General features: G+C 41.9%; 5 protein-coding genes across 5 annotated transcripts in view; all 5 read right to left on the reverse strand.

Annotated features, from left to right (window-relative positions):
• C922_04959 (hypothetical protein) overlaps positions 1-1,052 on the reverse strand; it is a gene marked incomplete at both ends in the record, with an annotated part of 5,712 nt that extends 4,660 nt beyond the window's left edge. Inside the window, one exon of the mRNA XM_008820533.1 lies at positions 278-1,052. Within this exon, the coding sequence (XP_008818755.1) occupies positions 278-1,052 (775 nt within the window). The remainder of the gene's footprint in view (positions 1-277) is intronic.
• A 2,388-nt stretch (positions 1,053-3,440) lies between these two features.
• Positions 3,441-4,075, reverse strand: C922_04960 (hypothetical protein; the record flags this gene model as incomplete). Its single annotated transcript, XM_008820534.1, has 2 exons — positions 3,441-3,763; positions 3,871-4,075. The coding sequence occupies 2 exons, from the start codon at positions 4,073-4,075 to the stop codon at positions 3,441-3,443; spliced, it is 528 nt and encodes a 175-aa protein (XP_008818756.1).
• Positions 4,076-4,174: 99 nt separating this feature from the next.
• On the reverse strand, positions 4,175-4,594 carry C922_04961 (hypothetical protein; the record flags this gene model as incomplete). The annotated part of the gene is made up of 1 exon (XM_008820535.1): positions 4,175-4,594. One exon carries the CDS (start codon positions 4,592-4,594, stop codon positions 4,175-4,177), a length of 420 nt encoding a protein of 139 aa, XP_008818757.1.
• Positions 4,595-7,559: 2,965 nt separating this feature from the next.
• Positions 7,560-8,498, reverse strand: C922_04962 (hypothetical protein; the record flags this gene model as incomplete). Its single annotated transcript, XM_008820536.1, has 2 exons — positions 7,560-8,072; positions 8,328-8,498. The coding sequence occupies 2 exons, from the start codon at positions 8,496-8,498 to the stop codon at positions 7,560-7,562; spliced, it is 684 nt and encodes a 227-aa protein (XP_008818758.1).
• Positions 8,499-10,382: 1,884 nt separating this feature from the next.
• Positions 10,383-10,946, reverse strand: C922_04963 (hypothetical protein; the record flags this gene model as incomplete). Its single annotated transcript, XM_008820537.1, has 1 exon — positions 10,383-10,946. One exon carries the CDS (start codon positions 10,944-10,946, stop codon positions 10,383-10,385), a length of 564 nt encoding a protein of 187 aa, XP_008818759.1.
• Positions 10,947-11,327: the final 381 nt, after the last annotated feature.

Raw genomic sequence — 11,327 nt, forward strand, 5'->3', positions numbered from 1 at the left:
AAGGGATTGAAAGTGTAGGCAAAGGGATTAGAAGTGTAAGCAAAGGGATTGAAAGTGTAGGCAAAGGGATTGAAAGTGTAGGCAAAGGGAATGAAAGTGTAGGCAAAGGGATTAGAAGCTTAGGCAAAAAGATTAGAAGTGTAAGCAAAGGTATTAAGAGTGTAGGGGAAGACATTAGGAGTGTCTAGAGAGGCATTAATATTGTAAGGGTAGCGGTACGCAGTAAAAATCCGGTTCGCTCCGGAGCTGTCGTTACAGAGACCGCTGGGATACGTACCTATGAAGTGCGTGCCTACGTAATTGAATATTCCCATGTCGAAGTAGTTGGCCCTGCGGTCCAGCTTCCTCATCAGTTCAATATTGGGATGGTAAGTGAAGAGCAAATGGTTGTAGTCGATAATGTCTGTCTGGAATTCTATCGGCATGTAGAGAGCTATTTTCTTTCGGACGCTCTTTCCTGAGAAGCCTGCTTTTCCAAAGATACGTTTCTTCATCATACGAATGCCAGCCTCTTCATCATTCTTTGGGTCATTTTCGTTGGTGAATATATTATTCAACTTGAGCAAAGCCTCGTTCAATTTTGAGCTGTTTTTATATTCCTTCATAGGAATTTGCATAATTTTAATAATTTTTAGCGTCCGTACGATTAGTATTTTCTTCTTAATCAAATCTGAGAGTTCGTGTTTGTAGTTAATGGCGACTTGTGTCTTTAACGCATGTTCATATCTTATGATGTCTTCCGCTTCCGAGTTGACAGTCGGGACAACGTATTCACGATCATGGCGATTTAGTGCCTTAAATGGGATAATTTTAAATTTCGATAAATCAAAATATCTCCGAACATCATGTCTTACGATGGGTAACTTCAAGTTATCCTGTTCCAGGGTCTGCAGAATGATATTCTCTAGCTTCTCCAGGTTAGAATACAGCTCCTCATTGTTTATGATTTTTTTCAACTCTTCTATGTTTTCATTTTTGTAGGAGCAAACTATCTTTCTCACGAGGGTGATGGCAATATAGAATATGGTTTGTTGGATAAACCAAATTTTCATTTTACTACAAGATTAGTTTCTCCCTTTTTTGGTTTTTTGCTTTTTTTGGGATATGCATTCACTCGACGCTGCGGGGGTGTGCAAGCGGTTGTGAAACAGTTGAGAAGCGGTTGAGAAGCGGTTTCAACGCTACGGCGATTAGCCTAGGCGTGATAAACAAACAGAGCGAATTGGAGGATGGAGAAGGCGAAGGAACGCGGGGGACACTCACATGATTTGACGCGTGTGCATAAAAGGATCGAGATGGCGTAGTCGGTCTCACTCACATTTCTCAGATCTTTTTAAAGCGCGCATGTAGGTTTCCTGTCAATGGAACGTCACGGAGTGTTCCTCTGGAGAGAGAACGAGGGGCTGGATCCTCGGTTATTCCGTGGTTTGAGTTGTCTATTTGTGTTTGCCTTTTCTGGCCAGGGCTGCTGGTTCCCTTGTCCGTTCGTTCGTTTTTGTTTTATTATTCGTTACTTTGTTATTTGGTTACTTTGGTATTTCGCTCTTTTGTTATTTAGCTCTTTTTTTTCTCCTTTTTCTTCTTTTTTTTCCGGATAACTTTCAGCACAGTGTGTGCAATTTTTTCAGCTGTTCATTTTCTTTCCGCTTTCTTTTACTCGACAAATGTGCACACTTTCTAATACTCAAATATGCCAGTCAGTCACAACTGTTCTGCCTCTTCCTTTCGAAAAATTGTGTACAACTTTTCCCCAAAAAAAAAATCTCCCTTGGTGCAATAGGACAGTTCGCGAAAATACGTAAAGAGGCCCCAAAAAAAAAAAGAATATGAACCAGAGAACAAAAAAAAGAGAGGTAAGGAAGGGGGAATACAACTTTAGCTTAACGTTTTTATCCAAAAAAGGAAAGAAAAAAAAAAAAAAAAATATTCACGTAATCTTTTTCGCCTTATGCTGAAGTTGTTATTTGCATTGTGAAGCTGCGAATTTTACACTTTTGCAATTTTTATTTAACTCAAAAAAGAAAAAGAAAAATATGCACTTGTACGTTTACGTTATATTACTTCCGTATGCACATGCGTGTGGATACAACTCGTGCGCGGGAAAAATTGGACAGGGCGCACAGTTCGAGAGTGGCACCATGGACACAGATCCATAAAAAAAAAATGACAGAGCACTTGTCATAAATATGTGTTTTTCCCGAAATAAAATGAATATTGGTAGTGCATAAGCAGGGTGTGTCTGCATTTTTTCCCAAAATGACACTCGCCACCTCGGGGGCGAGTGGTAGTGGCAGCGTTCCCTTTCCCCCTTGTGCGCAAAGTTCCACCAACAGGGGCGATACATAATAAAGCAGTTATCGGGGGGAGGAGCAGAAAAAAAAAGAAGATTAGGAAAAAAAAAAAAAGAAACAAAAAAGAGTAGCGCGAAACAATAGTTGCAACTCCTGTTCCCTTCCCCGCCCACGCGCCCCATTAACACACAACTGAATGAGGCTGCCTGGAATTCCCCTGCGCAAAGTACATCGGCGCGAGGGGTGCATATCCGTATTCATCGGCTTCTCCGCCTTGTGCAACTTCCTTCTTTCAGAATATTTTTTGCACGCACGCCTTTATGCGCCATATTTGGCGTGAGTTACAAGGCGCGTGTGTATCGGCGCAAAGCTTCACTTTTGACACCCTTTCAACCCATTCGCCATCCTGACATTTGTTCCATACGAAAACATGAAGATACACTTCTGCGGACTATTTTTATGAGAGAAGTGGTTAAAAAGGGATAAGGCCGAAGAGAGGCTCGGAGAAAGAGAAGAATAAAGAACGAATGCACGTACTTAACAGCCATTGGTAAAGAATGAGAGGGAGGAGCGAAGTGTCTTGAACGCCCAGGGATGTAATAGCTTAGTGGAAAATGTTTTTCTCTTTTCCTGGAATTCCACGGAATGAGTAATTGAGATGTATGTTGTTATGCGTCGTCATGCGAACAGGGGGCATAAAACAAAAAAAAAAATGAAAGTAAAAGTAAAAATAAACAAAAAAGTACAAATTCGATATTGTCCCATTTTATAATTTTCTTTATTTTTTTTATTTTTTTTATTTTTTTTAATTTTTTTATTCTTTTTAATTTTTTTTATTTGTTTCATAAAAACAAAGGCTCGAGGTGCACAAATAACAGAATCGAATTAGGTTGCCCCTTAAGCGTGACGCAGCGCATAGACGCCATTTGGAAAAACTCTCCATCACTAGGCGTAGTTCATCTTTTGTTCTATGTTTACTCATTCTGTGTGTAGTTTGGATTCCATCACTTCAAGTTTCTGTTCCACATCCGATAGAATTCTGACTTTGATTGGCAGTGGCGATTTCTCTTCCCACGCCGCGACGGTTATTCCTTGCCACTGGGCCGGTAGCGATGTTAGCGATGGTTCTGGCGACAGTTGCGGCAAGCCTCACAGGTGCGATATATTTGGTAGGTGCGCTTCCGCTTTCTCTTCCGCTTTTCCTTCCATCCACGGGTAGTGACCAGACGGCTGGTTCACTTTCCCCTTAAATTTGTCTTCCTCCTCGTTTGCTTTAACACTTGCGCGCAGGGCCTCGACCTCGTTGCCCGCGCGCTGCAGCTCCTTTTGTACCTTTTGTATGTGTTCATGCAGATTCTTCATCTGTTCCACTTTGATTTGGTATTTCTCTTGCAGGTCCCTAAGGAGTCCTCTTTTTACCTCCTCCTGGGACATTTTATTATGTGGGTACAGAAACAATAGCTGCCTGTACTCTTCATTCGGGTGCACATAGATGCTCCTGTTATGTTGCACATTTTCAATTTGTTTTTGGATTTCATTAATTTTTTCTTGTGCTTGTCTCAGTTCAGTAAGTTTTTACTGTTCTTCGTTTTTTTTTCCCTATGTTTATTTTCCGCGTTAATCAGTTCGAGATTCAATTGACCTAGATCTTTCGTAGAGTGGGGATTTGTTAGATGCGTATTTGCTTCCACCGGATTGGCGACTTCATGCTGTAGAATTGCTTGCAGTATCTGTTGCTTGAGCTTCAGTTCTGCATTTTCGCTACCCTCCTTCGTTGTGTCCATTTGTTTCGACTTAAATTCTTCAATCAATTCGTCGAGTAATTTTTTTTTTATTTCGTTTTTGAAAAATTCCTTTAGTTCATTCTGTAGCTCTGTTTTTACCTATTTTTTTACTCGCTTTCGCATCATTCTGTTTCGTTCCCTGTAGGCCTCCGGGTCATTGTCCTCCTCGTCGTCATAGTCGTCCTCGTAGTAGTCATCTTCTAAATCGAATTCTGAATCAATATCAATATCTGAGTCTTCTTCCTCATCGTCCTCTTCGCCCTGCTGATTATTGTTCTGATTGCTAAATTGGTTTGTTCCTTTGTGCAGTTGGCCATATTTTAGGTGCAGATTTGTTTTCCACTGGTCGCCCGGTAGACCACACAGAACGAATCCTTTTTTTTCGTTGTCTTTATTCACATGTTGTAACGTTCGCATTTCTTTCCCTTCAAATTGGTTTATATTCATCACTTTGCCGCTATTAAAATACTGGCTTCGGTATGCGTGTTGTCCATGGGAGTACCATCCGTTGGTGATCATCTTTTCGCCATTTGTCATTGGTGCAATACAGAGTTTGTTTGACTGGTTGTTCTCTTTGCAGAAGAGGTTTCAAGGGGATTACATGGAAAAAAAAAAAAAAATTAAAATTACATAATTGTATGGGAAAATATATATACAAACACACCTGCGTGTTCCGATTTGGAACAGGCCAGAGGAAGACTCCTGTTTCTGACCTTAGTGTACGTATTGCGGACCACACTGAAGAGATAGATGATGGTAAAGTAGAAAATAATAAAGGGGGCGAATATTTTATATTTCGTAAATAGATCAAACGTGTTCAGGGGTGATGGGGCGAGGGAATCAACCCCCGTTAGCGGGGGTAGAGGGAAATTGGTGTTTCCTCCTCCTCAATTGTTAACCCTAAACATGTTAAGTAAGTGGCGGTTCGGCGTGGAAGTACCCCTGTTTACATAATCCCCTTTGGCGAATCACCGGTGGGATATCAATGGTGTAGCGGTCGTATGTCAGTAGTGTATGAGTGGTATAGCGGCCTGCGGGTGTATAAACCATGCTGTGATGAAGTGTTCCAACATTTGAAAGCGAAAGATTGACAAAGTAGAATGTTAGGTGGGATGCAAACAGGGTGTCAGGAAATGGGCGAAGACGTAACGGAGAAATGGTGAAAAACATAACGGAGAAATGGGCAGAAGCGTAACGGAGAAATGGGCAGAAGCGTAACGAAGAAATGGACGAACACGTAAAGCAGAAATGGGCGAAAAAGTAACGCAGAAAAGGGCCAAGACCTAACGCAGAAAAGGGCCAAGACCTAACGCAAAAATGGGCGAAGACATAACGCAATAGTGGGCAAGAAGGTAACGAAAAAATAAATACGAAAAAATATTGTCAACTTCTAAGAATTAGAAAAGATTCCGACAAAAATGATAAACGGCAAAAGATAAAATACCAAAAAATATATTTTGGGAAATACATCTAATTTGTTTTATTCCATTTTTCACTTAGAATAGTAGAACTGTTCTGAAATAGAAATGTGTATTTTCACAATTTTATGTAACTCATTTTATTTTATTTTTTTTTTATTTTTCTATTTTATTTCCTTATTTTATTATTTTTTTCTGAACAAACTGTGAAATACTCCATCTCCTCGCGCTAGGATATACTAAGAGTCTAGTTTAGGCGACTTTGGTCAGTTGAACTAAGAGGGCTCCTATCGCACACCTACCTGAACACACTTGGGAGGCGCTGATCCTTAAAAGAATAATTGATTGTGCATAGATCGTAATGGCAAAGTTAAATTGTGCCCTCGTGAAGCATATATATCCCAAACAAAAGAGAAGACATTGGTCCCTCTGTTTCTCTCCAGGGTTAGAAGCGCATGTCGAGCTGGGGAAATATTTAGTCTCTACGCTACGGCCCTTAAAGTGCTTTACTGGTCTACCCCATTGCCGCCGCGGCCTATCGGGTCGGCATCGCACGCGTTAATCCAATGACCGTCGCAGCAAATGCATACAGCAGTAAATTAGAAAAAGTAGCAAGAAAAATGAAGCCACGCTAGGCCGTTCACCTTATACATCTTCCAACAATTGCAGAGTTTTCCCAAACGCGTTTCACCATGACAAGAGTGCTCAGTTTTTTGAATTTGTTTTTATGGAGAAGCCTGATTCGTTAATATGCCCCCTTTGTGATGACCTGTGCATGTTTATTCCATCTCCCATAACCTCAAAATGCATAAGGCACAGATTCAAGGATTATTTTTATGTTCGTAAGAGAGGGCAAAAAAGAAGCTGTGTTGATAAAGGGATGTGTTGGGGAAGAGTGCGACAAATGGTTCTCCTTTGTCGTAATCACATGCGCCTTAGGAATCTTGTACTACGAAGCATGAACTGTTAACTCCCCATAGAGTAGAATAAAGTGTATCCTCATGTGTGTAAGACCCCCTGTGCGCGCATTGGCACACTGGGCCGAGAGTATAAGATTGCTCCAGAGGGGAATAACATGACCAGGAGGTCGAAGAAATGTAAGAAACGGCATGGGAATACCTTGCGCGCGGCGAATACTCACCGAAGAATTGCTTAAGGAAGGAAAGGAGCACTTGCCATTACTTTGCGTCTTCAACCACAAGGCGCTTTCTCCTTTGCGAAAAAAGATAAAAATAGCGTAGCTCCTGGAGTGGGACAGACAACAGACAAGGGAAGGGGCCCCCCTTCCAGTGGGTGCTTAGCCACGACTAAACATTTGATGATGACCATCAGATGATCTACTCCCATACGCATGTGCCACTGCATGTGTAATCCCCCTTCCCCCTCTCCCAATTTAAGCACATTCATCTGTAGATCCCGCCAAAGAGTCCATATCCACAAGTTTCAGCAACTACATGGTCTTCATTCCCTTCGTTTGTTTCACTCCTGTCCTTGTTCCTGTTGTTAGAGGTTCTTCTTCTCCATTAATTTTATTTTTCCCAACCCATGTCTGCTTATTATGAGTTGAATGAAGTGTTTTCCTTATGGGGAGTCCACCATCATGCTTCCACCACCCCACGCACGAACTCACCTGTGCATGGCAAGCGTAAGCCCTGGGACGGGGCGAGAAAGGGGAAATAAACCGAAAAGCCTGCTCTCACCAGAAGCATCCCGACTACGCTAGGAGCGGACGAATCAGACAGTCTATGTCTACCATTTCGTTTAAGGTGTAAATTGAGCAAGCACATACTTATGGGAGAAGGAAAGGAAAAAGAAAGATTCAAAATTCAGAAGGGGTGAAGCATTCATCCAGCTGTTGTTCAAGGTTATATAAGCCCCCCCTCGTATGCATGCGGAGAAATTGAAAAAAGGGGTGCACAAAAATGGTGCTAAAAAGTGGTGCTAGAAAAGAGGTGGCCAACAGGTTACGGTTACGCAAAAGGCACTTAGAAAAAAAACATGCTCTTGCATTTTTGAGCAGTCCTAAATGCATAGAGAGATGGGGAAAGGAAGGGTGACTTCTTTCCTTATATCTCCACTGACTCTTTGAAGGGCACTTTTTCGTCTTTTAGTTGGTAGTGCACTGCTGCGTGTTGCTGCTGTGGTTGTGCCCATACATAATCATGTTCAGGGACCCCTTCGTCCTCTAGCTCAGACACCTTTTCATCGTTGTACTCCTCTTCGTCTTCTCCTTCGTACTCCTCACCGTCTTCTTCTTCGTACTCCTCGCCATAGTCTCCGCCATAGTCCTCCTCATAAGGCTGATCAATCATTTCTCCATATTCTCCCTCATACGGTTGTTCATACTGTTCCTCATAATCTTCCCCTAATTCCTCTCGTAATTCTTCATCGAGCTTTTCCTCCTTCTCCTCTTCATCGGCTTCACCTCCGGCATATTCCTCGCTCCCTCCTGCACTTTTCTCACTGGTCAAATCATCTTGGCCAGACAAAACCTTCCCTCCCTTTGCCAAATCAGCTGTGTCTGCGTCAAACACCGCGATGCCGGCGAATTGGACCTTGTCTTCGCTTCTTTCGTAATACTTGCGGGCATGGAAACAGGAGGGGGGTGGGACATCGATGTGCTCAGATGGATATATGGACATGTAGTTACGAAAGCGTTTCTGTGGACACACGATTATGTATATATACAAATATATATGTATATATGTGCTAGTGGAAAGCCACCACGGCAACTTGGCACAACGAGCGAACATGAAATATAAAAAGAAAAAGAAAAGATGAGGATGACTCCCCATGTCCACACGACCTCATTTGATTTGGACCAATTGGCCTACCTTTTCGTATAGCTTATACGCCGTGCAAACTAGGATGAGAAAGGCAGAATAGGACAAAATACTGGGTAGTAGGTACTCCAGGTTAGGGTTAGGCTTAAATAGTGACCCTAATATGTTGTTTAGTAGCGTTGCGGAGTTCTTGCCTAAGGATATCAGCTGATTGAAACTCATGGCTGATTAGCTAGCTATTTTTTTTTTTTTTCTAAAAAGAAGAATATGAACTCGGTTGTGCAGTACCCTCACTAGGATGTGCAAATGGAAGTTGACAATCTGGTGAAACAGGAGAAAAGGGACGGGGGAGAAAAATTTATATTTATGATGTGGATAACTTAGCGAAAGTTTGCAGGGCGGTTTGGGGAAAAATAAAACAACAATTGTTTAATGAATTGAGTCAACAGTGTTGCACATGGGAAGTAGCGTATGTGTACACAATGAATATATTCGTTACGTATGTGTACACAATGAATATATTCGTTACGTATGTGTGTGCATGTTTACTCTTGTGCGTGGGGGTGAAAATGTTTTGGGAAGGCATCATGGCAGTATCCCCCGAGTGGGTATCTTTTATCACCAACTGGGGCAGCCAACAAATAGTCGAAACAAGCATAGCGCTTAGGGTGTATACGTACGGAAGTTAGGCCATGCCACGAGACTGATACTCCTCATTCGGCGGAACCAGGAAAGGGAGCGGAATTATTCTTCGAATGGCGGTTCAACGTGAACCACGCATTTGTAAAGGTAAAATCCACATGGAACAGGTTGCCCCTTCTCTGAGAAGCCACTAGGAAAAAAGGCGTCCCGGAAGGTCGCGTAATTTTTTTTTTTTATCCCGCATCCCCTCTCCGTGAGTATTCTTTTATACAGATTATTGCAACAGGTTAAGAGGGCAAGATGGCGTTTTTGCGAAGCGCCTCACCATGAGGGATAAATGGAAAAATGAATTAAAGAGAGTAAGTATAATGCGCCCAATTGGTGGGAAACATTTGAAGCGCCTTTTTTTCCCTCTTGGAGGGGGTTATACCCTGGTGAATTATTATGCCAAACGAGGGATTACACACGCATAGGAAATGAATTTCCTGGAGAAAAATGCGAAAAGATATGAACGTTGATGCGGACGAAGTAGCAAGAGGCATACGCGCCATTCCCCCAGAGTGGGGAAAACAGCATAATGAAAAAAAAAGGAAAAAATATAAATAAGAAAAAGACGCAAAATAAAGAAAGAAAAAGGAACGGAACAAGAAGAGTGACTTTTCCCAACGTGGAACATAGCAAGAATTCACCCTGTTGAAGCACATCATTAGGCTCCACCGAATCAACCTCTAAGTGTAGAGAACAGGACCACAGGTTAATTCTTTGAAGTTGCCTACTGTAAGGGCGCTTCACCACTTTCTTTTTTCTTAACGTTCCCCTGGAAAGTGCTCCACTACCGTATGGTGTTCGTGTTTTGGAAGGCAGAACGAGAAGGCTCCTTTTCCCGAACATTTGGAGAAATGCTTTGCAATTTGCGCAATGCGAAAAGGGAACATTGCAGAAGCGCACTTCGGCGTTGAAGTTATTCCCTGTTCGATGATGTTGTTCCCTTTCTGCTGGCAATTTCAGTAGAGCGAAGAAGTGTGGGTTCCAAACAGGTCCATAGGGTTACATCCTTCACAGCCTTCCTCGACGGATTGCTTATTTGCCCCCTTTTTCATGCGGAGAGTTAGCCAAGTCACTGCGGGGGGCGGAAACGGATCAATTCACTTCTTAACAAGTTTGAGTGGGTAAAATGGAACCACAGGTGCGTACGTGTAAATTCATGTGGTCATCAATGGAATTTTAAAAATGAGGAGAAAATAGAAGAGCAAAAAGAGGAAACACAAGAAACGAGAGACAAAGAAAAGGAGTGAAATAGGATAGCCGGAAAAGGTGAGTAACACAAGGATGGCAGAAAAATGGAAGCAAAATAAAACATCGAAGAAAAAAGAAAGCTAAAAAAACGTATGACCAGCTATGACGCAGGGCCCTGTGCACAGATTGCACTCAAGTTGGCTAAGCACTGGGCAGACATCCATTGGTTTAGTTATTGTTTGGAATTAAGTGTGGGTTCTTTCTCCACAGTTCAGATATATGATAAAGATTTCTGAAAACATCGTAAGACATGTCTAAAGTGTGATACTTATCGATGTTTGCATTTCTCCTTTTGACTTCATTTTCCATGCTGAGGAGAACGTCTTTCAGTCTTGGATAATCTGGTCTACCCGACTTGAAATTTTCGGCCATAGTTTTTTTCGACATTTGATTTACTTTGTCCTTAATTTCTTCAGTCAGCTTGGCAAGCTTATTTGCATCTACATTCTTTTTAGATTCCACGCAATTATCCTTCTGTCCATGATCACGCTGCTCCTTTTTCATATAATTATAGTATCCTATTCCAGCTAGTGCATTTGCCAAGATTGCTGCCCCTAAGACTGCTGACGAGATGATCACCTTCTTTTTAAAATCTTTTTTCTGCATGTTTTTATCGAATTCGTCTAGTTTTGCTTTCAAATTTTTCAGGAATAAGTTCTTACATGTGCATGGTGTGAATGAATTCAGGGCCACTAAAACAGCCAGTGTTACCAGCAATTTTGTAATCTTCATTTTGGCTAGCATAAAAAGAAAGAAAAAATGCAAAGGGTTTCCACTAGGAGGTCTGAAAAGGGGGTTCGAGAAGGGAAAGTATGAATATGTGTAACACGGTGACCTACAAGGAAGGAAAAGAGAATCCGTCCCACTTCGTCACCCTTCTAATAGTAATAAAGATGGAGAGTATTCCGATCACGTCACACAGATGTGTGCATACATCGAAGCTGTCTCTCATTTTTTCTCAATTTTTCGAATTTTTTCGCATTTTCTCCCATTTGTTCACTTCCGAGCGAGTCGATGTGCATCGATTTAGGTACCTGGTTACGTTAGGAGGTTTGTCCTCGTGAGAAGTGTACAATTGTGTGTGTGTGTACTGGGCCGCGAAGAGGAACTTAT

The sequence above is a fragment of the Plasmodium inui genome (genome assembly GCF_000524495.1).
Source record: "Plasmodium inui San Antonio 1 unplaced genomic scaffold supercont1.32, whole genome shotgun sequence".
In the NCBI taxonomy this organism is placed as follows: Eukaryota; Apicomplexa; class Aconoidasida; order Haemosporida; family Plasmodiidae; genus Plasmodium; species Plasmodium inui.